Raw genomic sequence first — 18,932 nt, 5'->3', positions numbered from 1 at the left:
ATAAATTAAATTAAATAAGACTGATCTGCTTTAAAAAAAAAAAAAGAGCAAACAAAACCCCCCAAAACTTTGAGTTAACTGTAGATTCACACTGTTATAAGAAATAATACAGAGAGATCCCTTATAGACCTTTTACCCAATTTTTCCCAATGATAACATTTTGCATAATTGTAGTACAATATCACAACCAGGAAACTGATGTCAATACAATCCTAGGGCTTTATTCAAATGACACCAGTTTTATGCTCACTCATTTTTATGACTATATTTTGTTCTATGCAGTTTTGTCACAGATGTCATCTGCTTTTGAATCCCAGCTCTGCCAACTAGCTGTGTGGTCCTGAGGAAGCTCCTTAACTTCTCTAAGGCCCTCATTTGCAAAATGGATATAATAAAGTCTGCCTCCAAAAGGTGGTGTGAGGATTAGGTAAGATTATTCCTGTCAAGTTTCCAGCACACTGGATTCTCAGTAAATGCTAGTTTCCTTCCTGTCTATCCCTTGTTCTTTCAGTAGCAAGGGAGCATTTTCTAGTTTCCTGCTGAAACAACCAGACTTGTGTAGAAATGTAGAGATGGGGGAGTGAGAAGCGGAGACTCTGGGGGAGCCCTGGAGTAGGGGTGGGGGGGAGGAGGCGGTAAACACCGAGCAATCACTGGCCTGAGCGGTACCGACTCCAAGGAGTATCCGTCCCGCGTGGCTACTAGTGACGGAGGGTTAGATGCACCCACAGAAGCCTGGATGGGGGTGGGAGCCTAAGAAGACGTGGTGGGCAGGTGCGGAAGCCAGTCTAGACCTGGTAGGAGGGACGCACTCGCTCCATAGGGTTCAGAGTCAAGTCTGGACCTCTTCAGCCTCCTGGACCCCCTCTTCTAATGACCGCCAATGGGCGCTCGAGGGCAGAGAAATCCAAGGCCGCCTGGGGGAAAAAGAGGCACCTGGATCCCCACCTTCAGTCCCACGGGCTGGAGGCGGGGACTTTTCCCCGACCCGGAGACGTTTCCGGCCGGGTGTCCTAGGCACAGAGGGGTTTGTGCAGGTGCCTCTGGAAGGAAGGAGAGGCTATCCGGCAGGGGGTCGACCTCTGCTGACCTCCTCCATCTGCGCCCCGGCAAGCCCCGGAGCTTCCAAGTTCAAATCTCCGAGGTGACCCCCCCGGGTCACAGCCAAGCCGGGACCGCACTCCTCCGTGCTCCGGCCACCAGAGGCGCAGTCCCCGTGGAAGGGGTGGAGTGGGGGGGGGACTGACCCCGCGAGGGCCCGGGCGGCGCCCAGCGCTCCTCCCTCAGCGGCCCCAGCTGCGCGGGCCGCGGAGGAGGAGCCGCGCCCGGGCCGGCGTCGCCCTGGCTCCTCCTCCCCGCGCGGGCCTGGCCCTTCCTCCCCTGCGTCCAAAGCTTCGGGTGGCCGCGGCCGAGCCGGGAGCCGAGCGCGCTGGGCGCGGCCGTCCCGCTGCCACTGCCGCCGCCGCCTCCGAGCCCCGAGTGCGCCCGCGGCCATGGCCCCCGCGGCAGCGCCAGGCGCCTGAGCCCCGGGACGCGGTAAGCGCGGAGCCCGCTCCCGCGGACCCCCGCCCCGCGGCCTGGGGGTGCGCGGAGGCCTCTCGCTGCCCCCGCGCTGTGGGCGAGGCCCTGCGCGCCCTGGCGGCCCAGGCACCGGAACAGGCTGGGGCTTCCCCTGCCGGGCTGGGGCCGGGCGGTGGTTGTCCCCGCGGGCCGGGAGCAGGGAGCGGCAGCGAGGAAGCGGGTGGCCCGGCGGCCAGCTGGGGCCGGGGCGCTCCAGGCTGACCAGGCGGGGAGGGGATGGTGTGCGAGGCGGAGGAGGGGTCGGTCCGGGAGAGCGGGCTGAGCGGGCGGGGGCGGGCCGGCGGGCGGGGAGGACGCGCGCCGCAGCCCCCAGGAGCCGCGCTTTTGTGAGCGCTGGCCCCTTACAAATGGAAATGACGCTCGCGCGGGTCCCCATGCCCGTCCGTTTGAAGGACGCCCGCCCTGAACCCCGGCGCCGACTGCGAAGTATTGTCCCGCTTCTGGAGCCCTAACAAAGCGTCCTCCCCCGCTTTGCAGAGCACTGGAGGCAGGCGGCCGGCTGTTCGGGCGCAACGGAGAGGCCGACAGAAGGTAAGCGAGGACGGCGGGGGCCGAGAGAGCTGCTGCCTGGGGACACAATGGGGTGTCTGGGGTTTCCGGGGGTGGCGATGAGCGGGCGGGTCGGGGGCGCATCTGCATCACGCGTTGCCGGGGACCTGGGCGGCGCGCCCGCGCTCCGGCCGCACCTCGCCTCCTGGCTTTGCAGCGCAGCCGGGTCTGGGCACCTCCGCCACCCGCGTTGTCCCCGCCCGCACTGCCAGCTGAAGGCGGCTACTGTGTGCTGGTCCAGGAGAGGACTTGAGTCCCGGGGCGGGGTGGGGGCGGGGGCAGAAAGGGTGGTGGTGCTGTTGCCTTGTGCCACCCAGGCACCCCTGTGACTGGGAAACTGAAGAGAAACCTGCCTGGGGAAACCCGAGGTGTTAGCCTGGGCTGTCTGAGTAGCGGAGAGCTGTTTGGACCCATTGTAGAAGGTGTCAGGGATCAAGGCACAGAGAAAGACTTTACCCAGTGCGACTACTAAGAAAGGAACAAAATGACGCTAGGCTATTGCCTGAAACCCTTGACCGCCAGACCCACGGGATGGAAGTGTGGAGTGTCGCAGCAGAAGCTTCCAGGGTTCCAGGGGCTGGGCTTCTGCAGCTACCAAACCGGTCTCTGACAAAAGGACAAAGCTGATGGAAACAGTTTACTGCTGAAAGCTCTTTCTGTGAAGCTGAAAGAGATAGAGATAGGAAGAGGCGATTTCCCAGCCTCAGCCCTGACAAACCGGGGCTAAGTTGGTGCAAGTAAAATGGGAGCTGGAAAGATTGTCCTACCGTGCACCTTGTTTCTAGACAACTTAGCTCTTATGAGATCTTCTGCTTTCTTTACTTGACTGGGGCAGATCCCCTCCTGGTGTTGAGGAATTTCTGAGATGAGCTTGCCATAGAACTTAACTCCTGAATTTGTGAAATCAAAACGGATCGCATGGTTGTCTTTTGTGACTGAGGTGGTAGCATTTTTTAGGGTTAGAATCCTAATAAAGTCAACTGAGGCACATGGGCTAAGCTTCTGAGACCATGGAAGGTTCTCGATCCGGCTCCCTTAAATACATTAACATAAATTTATATCTGTTTACTTGTTTCCTGAGGATTGACAGTCTGCAAGGATATGTATTTTTTTCTGTGTCAGCTTAATTCTGAGTCTTCCCTAGTGGCTAACGTATTGGTAGCTGACCTGAAATATTGGCAGGTCTTGCTGTGGAGTTGAAGAGGGATGTGGAAATTCCCAGACTGTGTGTAACAGTGACATGACAGGCTGGCTGATAAAACAGTTTGCTGTGGTCTCCTCAGCTTTTGTCAGTGTCCTTAGAGAGGTGAAGTGAACTGCTGGGGAGTTTCTTTGCAGATTTGTTTATTTTCACCTGGTCTCTGGTGATTCCTTAGAGGAAAGCATTCTGAACTGCAGTGTAAAGTGTAGGGCTTACGGATGTTCCAAATGGGTTGGACATCAGCAAAGATATTGCTAAGGCAGGAAAAGACTTTACAGGAGGCAACAGAAAGGCAGCCATCACAGGCACGGTCTTTGCAGTAAAATGTCAAGGATCAGTCATCTTAATAGACACTTACTCAGAATGGCATGGGTGTCTTTTTTCTTGTTCTTTTTTCATTTTAGATATGTGGTGACCCTTAATATCAAAAGATGTTAACTGTCCCAGAGGGGGAGAATAGGGCTCCAGTGAATTTTGAACAGCCAATCTTAATAGACAACGTTCTTATCATAAGTCAAATGTTGTTCAAATAAATTGTTTTAAGTGTCACTGCAAATGACTTTCTACACTAACATTTCACCAATCTTGGTGCTTCCATTTTATGCTGATAATGAAAATACATTTTATCAGTCTTACATTGATGAAGGGTTGGCACATTTAGCCAGATCATTTTAGAGGGATTCAAACAGCCTAAAGCTTTTTCAGGAGGTTTATTTTTATAGGTGCCAATTCATTTGTAAGCCAATAAATTATGTGGTTTGAATTCTGGCTATTGAACTTACATCTGTTGGGCAGGGTCTTGTGGAGAGATTTACTGAAGCTTGCAAAAAGATATTTTTATCCTATTCACAAATAAAATAGAATTTTTAAAAGATTATGGGAATATGCAAGTGAGCAACTTTATTTGAAATCAGGACACTTTATTGCAATTTATATCAGCAATTAACCATTTATTCAAGCTTTTAGATGCAAAAATGACAAACTATTTATGATCTAATCCTCCCTTAAAAAGCAAAGTTGGGAAAATACTGTTTATAGATATGAGAAGAGAAGTGCTTCATTTTTATACCCCAGGGAACGGTAGTCAGAGCTGCAGGCATTCTCAATTAATTTGAGTAAATATGGCTCAAGAAATGAAAGTTGTTACAAGCTGTCTCTTTTAAGAAAGTAGCAAAAATGCAGCTCTGTTTTCTGCTTCCCTAATTTTACTTAGTAGCTGATTACAGGTTACTGAATCTACCATGTGCTAGCCTAATGATTTTATTCCTCCAGCCATCCTGAGTTAATGACTTGATTGGGTAATCCACCTAGCTATTAGGTTTAACAAAAGCTTGGGTTTGCTACATCATTCAGGATAGTAAAATACTAAAGCTTATTTATGTTTTAGAATAAATGCTAGTGGGATACCCTTAGTTAAATTAATTTTTTTTGTAGTTAGCAAAGGTTGTTATTTTCTTTCAAATTTAATATGATTTTTTTCCTGTGTGGTGGCATTTAAGCTTTTGTGTTATATTTTTACACTCTGATTTTATTCTTGCTGATACTCTTGTGCTTTTAGTATCCAGCTAGAAGTGAGGTGCTATCTGAGCAGAGAGGAGGCTATCTGACAGTAATCAGTTTGATGAGCAGCAGTTTTTGGCAGAAATATTCTATTATCAACACATAAATGGGGACAATTGCTTTTTCTATTAAGCTTTTGCTAAACTTGAATTTATTCTCGTCACTATTTCACTCTGTGCTGAAGTTAGTCCAAAATGGTAAGCCTGGAAATCTTTGCAGCAAATTAAGGTGTTTGCAAAAAAGAGAAGAAAAAGAAACATTTTATTTTGACCATTGGCATTATGAGGCTCTGACTTGCCAAACAGTGAAAGCTAAAGGCGTGAATGAAAAGCTTTGCCAAAGCAGAGTTTGTCCATGTTCATCTCTTTAGTTATAAAGTAAATTAGTCACTTGGTGGTCACTGCCTGGACCGTGGCCCCTCAACAGCTATGTCTGAACACAGATCCAAAAGCACCTATTATGATACCCGGGGAAAGCTGCTGAGCCAAGAGGGACATCCAGACATTCCTTGTAGCTGTTCAGCTGCTAGACCATCTGGAGGGGAAATAAAAGGCCTGGGCTAGGGCTCTGGCATTGTGCTCATTTATTATTTGGTTTTTCCTTGCCAGACTTTGTCCCCTTTTCACTCCCTTTGGCCCAGAGCAGACGTCCCCTTTGGCTGGTCTGCCATTCTTACAAGCTCCTTTCTATACCTTGGATGCTGGAAAGTTCACAAGTTCATGGATCCACTTCATGTGGGCCTTATGTTGGGGACTTCATTATCCCAGCAGCACCTCCACCTTGCTCTTTTCCGATCCCAGTTGGCACTGTGATTTCATCAGCCAGGGCTGCCAAAGGGAGCACAGTGACACCAGTCTCTGATGGACTTCCCTGTCAGGGTCTGCACATTCTGGCAGCCTTGTTTTGAGTTATTTGGAAGGAAAATACTCTGAATCGTTCTTATTATGGGCGGTTGTTGGGTGGTAATTGTTATGATTAATGGCTCTTTGCATCTGCCTCTTATTTAACCATCCCTTGTTAGAACTCCAAAATATTGCCCACACGGGCCCTTTTATTCCAAAGGAGTCGTGAAGGCTTCTGGCAATTTGATTGGGAAGGTAGATGGTGATGAGAGGCCCAGGTTTGTGGCAGGCTTTATAAAACTGGAATTGTCCTTGGCAATTTGAAGGACGATTTATCATTCAAAACCCAACTTCCTTCATCTCTAAGGAAGATTCCTTTCACTGGTGAGTGTCAGCTAGGCTCTGACTCTGGAAAGCATTGAATTGCACAGATTAGACATACTTAAGTATTTGTTGGGGGAAGTATTTTAACAATTATCAGTTTCTGGACTATGCCCATTACTGAAGACACAGGACTCTTCATGATCATATTTATGTAAAAATGCATTTCTTCTTTGCCCTAAATCCCAAAGCTACTTTAGAAAAAAGAGGATGCTTATTCTGTGTATCCTTAGTGTCTCATAGGCTATAATTAGTCAATAAATGAATCAAGGGATGTAGGGAGGAAGGAACCCCACCCCTCCTCCTTCCATTTTGGAGGAGTTTATGGCCACCAAGTGTTCCATGGTCATTTCTAGTTCTTGTTACCGTTCAGCTGGTTAACACATAAAAGTGGAGATAAGTGATTTGTCAATGATACCATTCCAGTGGTCCCATTCACGTGTTCTGCGTGCATGTGTAGGACTGAGAGATAGTATAGAGTCAGACCAGTGTTCAAATCGCGGGTCCATGACCATTATTAGCGTTGTATCATTGGACAAGTAGCTTAACTTTGCCAAGCCCCAGTTTCTACATATTAAATGGGAATATGAGATCTACTTTAAAGAATTAGGAGGATTAAATGAAATCATTTATGCTAAGTACTCAGCATAGGCCAGCTCAGAAGTTTAAAAAAAAAGTGTCTTCTGAACTTCCAACTATATTTCAGCCTTTCTGCTTTTGTTTGACATTTTATTTATCAATAATCTGCCTTTGAAGATTGAGGAAGCACTGAACATTACCTACTACTGTTACCATTTAGTAATATGATATTGCTTATATTTATAATATGTCCCTCGCCCATTCTTGCTTTCTGGGATATGGCATTCCACAGCTCCTGTTTTGCTTCTTGGAAGGCAGATCTATGACCTATTGCTGTGTGTAAATTACCCCTCTTCAGTTTACCCCTCCTTTGCAAATCGCAGGTATTTTCTTGGTTGTTTTCTCAATTCCCCTCTTGTATCAACTTTCTCTGGGATTAGCTGCTCTTGCTTGCCATATTTAACCCTCAGAACAACCTTCCAGATGGGTATTATTATTCTCATTCTATAAACAAGGGGACTTGGGAAAGTATTTTAATACAGGTTCTCCTCCAAAGTCATATCCCATAACAACAACAACAAAAATGCAGCTGAAAATTGAATCCACTGGCTTAATTACTAAATCATAGAATCAAACTTCAGATGGCTGTACGTGGTACAGTTTGGCAGTGGGTGCTCGCTTTCTACTTATGCTTGGATATGTCTAAGACTGAAAATGCGTTTGAAAAGGGGTTGGATGGGGAAAGTAGAGCTATGCTTGTGGAAGAAGTAGGTGTTTCAAAGTCTTCATATGCTTATTTCTGTAGCGTTCATTCAGGGTAAGTTTCCTTGTAAGGAATCTCCATATCCTAAGTCAGTCCATGATGTTTACTGAGTCCCTGGAGTGAAGAACAGACTGTACTATGCATTTGGAGGAAGCTATAAAAGAAATTGAAATTGTGAACCTTGCCCTTAAAGAAATTTCTGCCAAGTGGGGAGAAAAATAATTCTTGCACATGAAATTACTGATGAACGTTTGGGGAATAATATCAGCCAGTAAAAATGCCTTCTGTGCTAGAAGAGTACTGACAACTTGTCACCATATGTAACATCTTTTGGATGTTTCCATATGATCATTTGTTCTCCAGGGGTGGGGCTGTTTTCCCTGTTAAGTCAAAAGAATGTTTTACTAAGCACAGTTCTTGAGAAGCAGGGAGATGAAATAAAGAGATAAAAAAGGAAAATTGCTGTGAAATGAAAGAGGTTTGATTTAGTGAAAATCCAATGACCTCCCAAAGAGCAGGGCATGATAGCGTATCAGATTCAAAGCTGTGGATAAGATTGGGACTTCTCAGTACATTGTGAGACTTTTTTTTTTTTTTTATATTGAAGTACAAATGAACTTATTTACAGAACAGAAATAGACTCACAGACATAGAAAACAAACTTATGGTTACAGTTACCAATGGGCAGATAAATTAGGATGATGGGATTAACAGATACACATTACCATTGTGAGTTTTATGGTTCTCTTTCATTGGTTTAGATGGACAAATCCCCACCCCTTAAACATAATTTTTAAAAGGGGAAGTGTTAGAATTCTTTCACGTCTGAGGTTTTTTTTTTCTTTTTTTTAAAATGTAAAATCAAGCAGAAGCAGAATAGTCTTGCTTTTATGACATTGGTCAGATTCCAGCCCAGGGAACTGTAGAACTCAGAGAGTGAGTCTGAGAGCTGTGGCAGCCCTGAAAATCCCAGAGCATCTTGGGGATTCTCAGCAGATCTTAGCTGATGATGAACTGGGTGAATGCTAAGTGAATCTCATTAGCTAAGCCTTGGCCCTGTCTAAATTCCTAACTTCTGAGGCTTTGCTTAACACCTTGGCTTTTCATTTCTGATGCTTTGATGTTTATTTAGCACTCTCAGGTTATTTTGTAAACATTTACATGGTGATTAGTTAACCCAACAGACCAACCCTGGGAAGGCAGCCAGAGCTAGCAGCACCGTAGTAGAAAAACTGATAATTAGAAGAAGAGACCTTTGAGACCAGGAGCCTGGACCAGAACATTACCTCTTTGCTTTAATGAGTGGCCCAGCTGTTTGGATCCATCTTCTGCCTTCGTCTCGTTCTGCTGAAACCCTTGGGATAGTCATTGGCTCTGTTTTAGCTTGTCATGTTTTGAACAGTTGTCTCTGAAAAGAAAGCAACCTAGCCTAGAGCAGCACTGATGTGTTACAGAAGGCTCGCTTATTTTCAGGTCTGGCTGCGTTCAGCATCTTAATGTGTGTGGTTCCCGTGTTGTAATGATCTGCCCTATAACATCACCTCTCAGAGTTTTCTGACCCAGGACTTGCTTTAGTTAAAGGTGTGCTTTTAAAAGTAGAATGTTGGTTGCCAGGGACTAGGGGAAGGGAAATGGGAGTTGCTGGGCAGTGGGTATAGAGTTTCAGTCATGCAAGATGGAAAAGTTCTAGAGATCTGCTGTACAGCAGTGCATGTGTAGTGAACAAATATGGTACTGCATACTTAAACTCTTGTTAATAGGCTGGATTCCATGTTATGTGTTTTTTATCACAATAAAAAATTATATTGGCAAGATAAATACTTTTTTAAAAAGGTGCTGCCTTTTATAGTCAAGGGGCTGGTTCTGCGAGCCTTGTTTGAGATGGCTGAGGTCACCCTCTCAAGGGTATATGTTCTGTTTGGCTTCCATTGCATCATTGTGAAGGTACCTTCACATGCGAAGGTTTCAGGCTTCCGTTGGAAAACCCAGTACATTAAAAGTGAATTATTGTGCAAGCAAAATACCAGATTTCATTCTTCAAGTATTGAGGGACCTAGAATTTTATGATATATATTTTTAGCAAAAAAGATTCTGAGAGATATTGATGACTGTGTTTTCACAAATCCCATGAAATGTGGAAAAATGGAAAGTCTGGGGTTAGAGTGGATCAGAGAGATGGAAGACCTATTAACCAGGAGTACAGAGGGGAGACTGTCTAGGTAGTAGAGGGTCCTGAGATTCTGTGTGATTCACATGTGGTCTGTGGCTCCTTCGAACCTCATTGTCTGAAAGGCTGGAGTTGTGTTTTCCCCTTTCTCTAGGCAACTAAGCATTACCTAAAACTCCCTGGGGCTGAAGTATTCAGGGAATACTCTTCCTGTCACACCTCATGTAATTGCACCGGTGAAGTTAATTGAGTTGTTTTTTGAGGAACTCGTGTAAGAAGTGTTTGGTCTCGTGTAAACAGGGAGTGGTTTTGTATCAGACGTATTCATCCAGTGCCTCTTTGCTGCAGCCCTCCAGTCTGACTACGATGGGGGGCAGTAGGCTGAAGGAAGAGAAAGGAAACAGTCTTGGCAAGTTGCAACATCTGGCAGGTCCTCTGGAGCCCGCTGAGTTGCGTGGAAGCTCCGGCCCTGCAGTCTGTTGTGGTTAACAATCACTTCATTTGGAAGGACTGGATGTCAGAAGGGGCTTTCACCTTCTCTAAGTCCTGAGAGGTCTCTTAAGACCGCTTTCAGTCTTGAGTTTGACAGACTGGCTGCCTGCCTGAGCGCCGGGCAGGAGAGCAGGGCGCCTTTCTGCCCACGGGACTCCCTCGTTCTGGTAACATTACCCCACCAGGACCCGACCCTGTGGATGTGCGCCCGGTGTGAGTGCGTGTGGGAGCTCCCCTGGCCTGGACCGGGTTCTGGAGGGACCCGTGGTCTCGCTGGGAGGTGTACAGTGTTACCTCCCCTGCTGCCCCTCACAAGGTCCCGATGGACCAGCATGAGGGGACCAGGACACACAGAGTGTTCTTGCCAAGGGGCTGGCAAGCGTGGGGACGGCTAGTGGAGGGGCGGCGGCAGGACTCCAGCGCTGCCACCACCCAACCTCCTCTCTGTCCCGCACAGGTGAGCGCTGTGGGCGATGGGATGGATGAGGCGGAGCAGGACCAGCATGAGGCCCGACTCAAGGAGCTGTTCGACAGTTTTGACACGACGGGCACCGGGTCCCTGGGACAGGAGGAACTCACCGACCTTTGCCACATGTTGAGCTTGGAAGAGGTGGCCCCGGTGCTGCAAGAGACGCTGCTTCAGGACAACCTCCTGGGCAGGGTAAGGCCTGGGAAGAGGCTGGGGTGGGGCGGGGTGGGGGGGTGGGGTGGGGTGGGAAGTGGGTGTGGTTTCTGCCCAGGCGCTGGGGGTGGGGCAAACCGCACGTGTTGCAACTTGTTTCTAACATCCTGGAGGTGTGTGATCTTAGCTGTTAACCTGATAAACAGAGAAAAGAAAAAGGAAAAAAAAAAAAAAAGTAATGGGTGTGACTTAGCGGCGCAGTTTGCTTCGGTGATGAGGGCGTGCTTTAATTTGTGCTCTGGAATGAAGGTGTACACTGAGCCTCTTAGATGAAAAGAGAAAAAGGTAACAAGAGGATGTTTTCCAGTGCTTTCCTTGTTCTTTGTGGATCATTTTATGGACTCCACACTCATCAAGAGAGAGGGCTGAGATTTCCATGGAAGTGAAGGAAAGGACAGTAAGAAAACTGCCATTGCCAGGAAGAGCAGCTTGCTGTTATGACTTTTGCTCCCCATAAAGCTATTTCTCGTGAGGATTGTTCCTAGGGTAAAGTATTAATTAAACCTTTCACCCAGGAAATAAGACAGGAGGGTAAGTGCAGTTTCACTGAAAACCCAGCACGACTTGCTTCCAACAGGGGTGTGCGTGTGTGCTGATACTAGCTTTTACATACGAAAACAAATAGTCATGTTCTCCCCGTAGATCAAGTCACAGATGAGTAAGAGATGAGAAGGGGTCCTTTTTTCCCTCTTGCTGTTAGTGGGAAGGATGTCTTGACCTGATAGTGTCTTCAGTTCTCATAATTAAAATTGAGAGCATCATTTGTATGGCTTTGAGTTGAATCTTGCTGCTGGTTTTTTGCATGATGAGAAGGAAAAATGGGCAGTACTTTTTGAGCTCTGTTGCTGCCATTGCTGACACTTTGTAGACGTTCGTTTTTATCACGTGATATAAATTGAGGAAGCAGCTGTGAAACTCAACTTTATTCCAGTGACCAAACTTCCTTTTCTTCATTTCATTTTCACTGTCTCTTAGCTGAAGCTTTGGACAGGTGACCTCAGATACAGTGCAGTGTATTGGCTCTCTGTGACGTGAGATGGACGGGAGTGGCGATCATCCTGAAGTTAATGTACAGAGGATGATACATTAATACATTGGGGGCCTGGCACCGTGGAGGTGGCATTTAACAGGGCTCACACTTAAAGAAAGTGTGAGTTTTTGTAAAATGAGAACCATTTTTGGTAACTTTGGGGGGATTAGCTGCTTGTGAATACATGTGATCCCTAAAAAAATGCTAAAAATCTTGCTTTGATAAGCAATAGAAATGGGAGCTTTGAGAATTAAACTACTTGCCCCTCATCATGTAAGGCACTCAAATGTTTTCTAGTTCTGCCTCAATCTCAGAGACTTCGGGGAGCCAACAGAGTAGCGTTTCTCGCTGTCGTCCTTGGGGATCTCAGTCCTTTGGGTATCTGAGGAATAGTATCAGAGAGGGGATCTGTTTTCACACCTATTAAAGCCGGAGAAGACAATACAACTTCAGGTTTCCTTGAGAGCCAGTGTAAACATGGACCCCTCTGCTGTAAACAGATTGCTCCCTGGCAGCAGATTGACAGCTTGCTCTCCAGATGCTGCGCATCTTTGCCCTCGTTTGGCAGACTAAAACAGGGGACCAGTTATCGATTGATTCGTTAATGACTTGACACTACCAGCCCGCCTTTACGTTTGCTCTTCGCCTGCGAATAATGAATACCTAAGTGGTCTATAGCCTGATATTTACTTAGTGAGCCAGTGATAAAAGTTAAATAGATGTATGCATATTGATTTCATGGGGAAGGTCCCTGGTGGTTGTCTTGAGAGCAGGGTTGGCATGAATTAATGCACTACTGTTAGATTTGCATTTTCTATGAAACTGAATTATTCTCCTCAGATGATCACATAAACTGGGCCATATGCTGTTAAGATACTCTATATGGTCTACAATTTTAAATTATAAGGAAAAAAAATTCCTTAGACTTCACTGGAGAATTCTAAATTCTACCATCTTGATATATTGAATAGGAATCCTGAGTTGTAAAATTATAAAATTGTAAGCTGTTTCTAATACCAGCCGTCTTTCTTCTCTTTAGATGGTATTTATAGAAAAATATGTAAGAGTTAGCAGTTTGGTTTAATAAAAAAGGAGAAAGAAATAACAGCATGACAAACCTAAATATATTCATCTATTCGTTAATTCAAAAAATATGTATTGTGTATGTCCGGTATGTCAGCATTCTAATGGTCTTATGGTATGAGTGCAACTTATGTTTATTGTAAACTAAAGTTTTCCATTAAATTGGCTTTTGGAACACATTAGTACCCATCAACCTCCTGGATGCTTGTGGTTTTAATTTTGTCTTTTATATCATAACAAGTATAATTTTTAAATAAAAGAAAACATCTAAGTTTTACCTCCTTTGGTATTAAGCTGAATTAATCTTTTTTGTTGAAAAAGAAATAAGGTAAAAAGCATTTTCCCCCTCAACTAAGAATATGAATATTATCTGTTTATTCTTTATCTTAAGATCCATCTTTCATAACTTCTTGTCCTTTTTTTTTTTTTTTTTTTTTTAAAGCCTAATGTTTCTTATGATGGTTGTCAAGGAAAGTAACTTAAATCGACTTTCCATTTTCATGCATTTTACTAATGGGCCATTTACCCTCAAATTAATCTGTCTGATCTTGCTTTATAACTTGAAACCATATTCCCCTGAGCATGGTGGTTACCCTATAAATGTTTGAAATGCCCAAAGATTGTGGATCACTGATTTAAAGGAAAGAGGACATTGCTGGTAGGTGTTTCCTACTAGGTTATCAAAAGAACTCCATTCATATCTTTGTCATCAGTTAAGCACCTGTCAGGTGGGTCAGACCCCCCAAGACAAGGGATTCCTTGAAACACTGAGGAACTTATAGTCTGGTCAGGTAACATTCCTGGCAGGTGAATAGTACTGGGAGTAAATACTACAAACATTTAAGAAAGGGAACCATGTTAGCTCACTTATTGAACCAAGTTTCCATCCAAGCAATTGATTCCAATTGTAGGTGCTTCCTGTTTATTGTGCCTTTTAAAGGAAGTGTTTCCACATGCCTCTCTATTTCCTTTACTAGAAATCAGAACCTAAAGATGATAATTTACCTTGGTTTTGTTGAAGCCTTTAGTTGCGTCCAGCTTTAGAAATACATTGTCCTTTCCTTATTGAATATACTAACTTTGAGACAAAGCTGCCCCCCTATCCCCTGAACTTCCCTGCTCTACTCTTTAATATGAATCTAGATGCTGACATATCTCATGTTCTTGACACTCTTTAGAATCAGAACAAGCCGCGAGGTAGCAGAACTTACCATTGGCTTCCAAAGATTCCCATAGGTGTGTGGACTTTGGTCATCAAAGGCACTTTGGAATTTTTTGTATTAAAATTTGATAACTGTACAAATATATAATTCCACTCAGCTTTTGCAGTTTTCATTTTCAAGTGCTTGTGTTCTTTTATAAACATCATGATTAATTGTATATGGCGATTTGCTGGTTTGTTTCCACTTCATTCAGCTTTTTAAGATTTCTTTCACTTACATACATTTTAACTGTTTGAAAAGTGAATCAGAAGTACAGCAGTACTTTCTGGTGGTGATTATTTGTACTTGTTCTCTATGTGCAAAATTACCCTTGATCATCAAACAGTGCCTATTTATAACCACCCTTTATAAGTGTTCATGCTCTTGTTTCATATTATTGATCTGGGCTTTTTGAATGAGTTGGAGGGAAAGGTGGGAACATTTCTCATTACATCTCTTAAATGTCTGAATCTTTGCCATCTTCTTACTGTTTAACCTGAAACAGTGAGGAATATTTTCTAATTCCATTTTGGTCTTGTGAGTCTGTGGGGTTGATTTGAACTCCTAAGGGGCTATAGTTCACATTTATAGACAAAAAGACCTTCTGATTAAGAGGCTGCAAGACTTGCTTCTTTTCTTTGTTAACACTTTCTTGTCAACCGCACTGCAAAATTGACTTTGGTGTTGTATACTGTGAACCTCGCAAGGTATTTAGTTTGACAAAAAGCAAGGGCAAAGGGGAGGGCTGGCCTTCCAGCAGCCTGTTGGGAAGGCCTTCTACTCTCAACAAGAGGTATGAGCAAGTGCTAAATGGCTGTTCTTCTCTACCTACTTTATTTCAGTAATGACTGTCACTCTCACCAGAGAAAGTATGATCAGGAATGCTCATTAGATTTCTGCAGTATTCCATTTATACTTTTATGAGTAGCTTCTTGTTTGGATGGAGGGGACTTAAAGTGCTTCAGTGTCCAGCACAGATTTTAGACTTCAGTGTTCATCTGTATGACAGAGAAACCTAGAACCCAGAACTTGGAAAAAGTCTGGTGACTTGTCTGGGGTCAGGCAACTCCTTTGAAGCAGCGTCAGGATGGGAACCCAGATTTCCCAGTCCCTGAGTTTGAATGCATGTCTCCACAGCCTCCTAAGACTCCACATATGCAAATATGAATCTCATTCTCCATCCCCTGCAACCCACCCCCATCCTCAAACTCCCTCCCCCACCACATGGATGCCGTATGCTATCGGAGCAGTCTTTGAATCAGACCTGGATTCAAGTACTGACTCCTGTCACTTTTTAGCCATGTATGTACATTATCTTAAATACTCTGAGCCTCAGTTTCTTCATCTCTATAGTGGGAAAAATAATACCCTCCCTATAAGATTGGGATGAGGTTGACTTAGAGCATGTGTATCAAAGGCCCATCTAGGAGCTAGGAACACAGTTAACCACTGTGTCCTGTGTCTCCCTGTACACTGCCCGCCTCCATCTCTTACACACTGAGAGTGGTTTTTTGATAAATGGTGACTCCCCAGGAATGATTTTCTGAGAAAGCTCATTAGAGTAGGGAACGGATTTGCTAGCAAGTCTCTTGTGTGGCGGTGGTTTGCATCTGTTTCTATCTGTAGGCAGGGCTCCTTGGATCCATCTTGGAGTACAACTTCACACAGTCACTTAAGGTTTTACAAACCCACCTCTTAAAATGGCCTTTGCCTCTCTCCATGTTGTCTGCAGTAAATGACTACTAAGCTGCAATAACCCAAATGCTGTATTTAGAAGAAAACATTTGTAACTGTATCTTTCATTATGAAACCATGTCTCTTTGTTCTTCTGTGTCGTTTCTCTTTGCATAATGCTGTCAATGTTATTTTCCTCTACATTGACCTTCTGGTGAGTCCATATTTCTATACCCATTTTAGCTAACACTTAATGTTTTGAATGTCCTTTCTTTGATTTCCCTGTGTATTAATAGCTGCAAACCTCCTAAGTGTGATGAGAGTTACCTGGGCCTTTGTCTGGTCTAATAAGCTCACTTTGTTGAACGCTGGCTTGAGCCCTCTCATCTCAGGTCTGTTTGAAGTGCTGCCTGCACACATGGGGAAACCGTATGCATCTGATCTCCATGATTGCACGAGATGATTTTATGCAACGTTAAGTTCCTCATTCTACTTCCTGTTACAGGGTTTTTTGTGTGTGGTTTGAAATAGAATTTGTTTCTTACGCTGCGCTTAAATTAGTTTTTCAGAAAGGCAAATTATGTTTCTCAAAAAGCTATGAAATTCCTATGAAATTTGGAGAGGAAAAGCGATGAGGTAAATTTCTATTAAGCGGTGGTGACACATGACAAAAAACATCAGACTTAATTAACTAGTCTTCCTGTTAATTTAGTTTAAACGTCATGTGTGTTTTTAGTCAGTCATGTAATTTTCCCATTGCTGCAAACTGCCCTTTGAGGCATACAAGGTATAGGAATGCTTGTAAAATGAATGGCGGCAATTATTATTCAAATGAGGGGGTACCAACCAAGGTATGCATGGCTCTCGAAAGCTGGTTACCATGTGAGATTTAATCGCATTGTATACTTCTGAAGATTTCTAAATTTTAACAGAATACAATAGTAAAGCTCCCTTGGAGGAGAAAAAATGGTACTTAAAAATTACAGGGACTGAACTGAGTGAGCCCACTGATGTGCATTTCTTCACAATAGAGGGCGTTTATTCACGTTTTGGTTCTGGGTTGTGCCCTGAGGGGCTTTTCTGCCCCATCTGTATTCATGAGCATTGATGGAAAATAGTGGTCACCTGCCTCTATTAGAGAACTCTCTTGAAATGTGGAATTTACTGCTATTTAAAGCAGAGAGTCCAGGGTCTCTGCCCTCACAAGAAGGAAAATAAAGGTCAGTTTAAGACTTCAAGCTGCTCCAACTGTTTTTTGATCAGCTTGCCAGGTTTTTTGTTTTGGATTTTTAGATTCTTTTTGTGGGGGAAGAAGGGTGTCACCCAGATAAACATTGCTGGATTATGAAGAACCCCTGAGTTAATAATCATGTTTAGTTTTTTGTAGGTTTTTTCCCTTCTAAAATGTGGCTGATTTAATACATCCTAAGTCCATTTTGGAAACCTTTAAGCTCTGCCTGTGAATATCTTGGAGAAGTCGAATGTCACAAAACTGTCCCTCTTTTCCTCCCTGCTGGCCTGCTAGGACATGCTCATTTATCAGAGGCCCCTACCAGCTTTTTTTGTCTCTCTCAAAGCATTTGCCAGGTTCTGCCTTGTATTATAGTTCCTAATCAACTTTCTTCTCTTCTTCCCCATTCCACCCTCCCACACTCTAGAATCTGGATAAACCCCTTGAGGGCAGAGGTTATATGTTCTGTTGCTCTTGTGTTCTCTGAGGCCCCAGTGTCCTACTTTGTACCTGGTGACATTGTGTAAAGTTGAGGATTTGACCTGGAGCAGCAGAGGGATTTCCCTGAGAGGTCAGACCAGGAGTGAAGAGGGCCTGGGGCAGGCACGGTGGCTGGACTTCGATGAGTCCATTCAGAAGGCCTCAGTTCTCCCGGTAACTCTATCACTTCAAGACAGGTGGCCTTGGGCAAGGCACATGCCTTCTCTGAGCCTCTCTCCCCTCAGTTCAAAGGAGGGATGCCTGCCTTGACCGTCTCTCATGGATGTTGTGAGATTCAACTGGCCAAATGTCCAGGAAAGAATGAGCCTACAATAATGCTCCCAGAACTCGCATTAATATAATTTTCTAATAACTGGATCTCTTACCCCATTTAGTGGCAAACTTTAAAAAAATAAAAAAGGGGTTAACCATTGGGGATTGAGAAAATTTTATTAAAGTTTTACCCTAACAAATAGTGTAATAAACATCATGAGGTTATTCTTGATCATTTAAAATCTTCTTGGTCTATCAGTTATTCTTCTGTATTATAAGAACAATACCCTCAGGATTTATTTAGCAGCACGTAGATCCTTGCCTCAATACTAAATAACCCCAGCCTATTAGGTTTTGAGTACGTATGTGTTTTTAAAAATTTAAACTTTTTTTAAGTGTAAAAAATTATACTTTACTTTTGTTCGAGGGGGGATAGTTAATGTCTTCTCTCAATCCCAGTATGTCAGTAGCTACTTCTTGTACTTACCTTGAAGTGTCCCTGTCTTTTAGTTGCTGTTTCTAATCTGTAGGGGGTTGGGAAGCAGGAAAATGAAGCTGATAATAAATCATGTAGAGTGAGAAGAAATAGCTTCTGAGTCAGTTCCAGGGCATATTCTACAAGAAGAGCGAGTGGGCTTTATGACACCCTCCTCAGCTTTGGACACCACTTGTTCGCTTCCCGATTGTCTGCCATGCTCTAGATGACTGAGGCTGAGAGAGAAGCAACCTCTATGTCAGTGAGGTACATACTGTCTCAGAAGTGGGTGTGTTTGTATGAGGCCTAAGTGTCCCTTGAATCTGGTATAATAAAGTCTTAGAAGTGGGTTAGAATTAACTTCCAGGTTATAGACGTCTTTGTCATGTTTGGAGGGTGCGGGAAGTAAACTTGAGATACAGAAACCCCTGAGTGACCTGCACGGCTAATCCTCAGCGAGTTGAGCTATGTTAGGACTAAATTCCGAAGGGCTCTTTCCAATGACCTCTATCAAAACTGACACGTTGAGGAGACCCAGCAGAGACCCACAGAGTCAGATATAAAGGATGTGAAAGTCTTAAGGCAACCACATCCCTTTTGAAACAGGAGCCCTCCTTCTGTTCAACTCATTAACTGTGGCAGTGAGGGACTCTGGTTTCATTCGGGTCATGTCCACTGATACCCTAA

The 18,932-nt window shown here is 44.3% G+C and overlaps 1 protein-coding gene across 15 annotated transcripts in view; it reads left to right on the top strand.

Annotated features, from left to right (window-relative positions):
- Positions 1-1,353: 1,353 nt before the first annotated feature.
- NIN (ninein) overlaps positions 1,354-18,932 on the top strand; it is a 114,186-nt gene continuing 96,607 nt past the window's right edge. For 12 of the 15 annotated variants that reach the window (XR_009007425.1, XM_057542430.1, XM_057542431.1 and 9 more), the window contains exons 1-3: positions 1,457-1,536; positions 2,059-2,112; positions 10,573-10,776. Coding sequence is in view for 14 of the 15 variants with exons in the window: in XM_057542430.1 (XP_057398413.1) it covers positions 10,594-10,776 (183 nt within the window). In the remaining variant the exon portion in view is untranslated. Of the gene's footprint in view, positions 1,537-2,058; positions 2,113-10,572; positions 10,777-18,932 lie in introns of all 15 variants that reach the window. The other 3 variants (XM_057542433.1, XM_057542436.1, XM_057542422.1) reach the window with 3 other exon arrangements.

This window comes from Balaenoptera acutorostrata, chromosome 3 (genome assembly GCF_949987535.1).
Source record: "Balaenoptera acutorostrata chromosome 3, mBalAcu1.1, whole genome shotgun sequence".
Classification (NCBI taxonomy): Eukaryota; Metazoa; Chordata; class Mammalia; order Artiodactyla; family Balaenopteridae; genus Balaenoptera; species Balaenoptera acutorostrata.
This window is presented reverse-complemented; position numbering and strand designations above follow the sequence as displayed.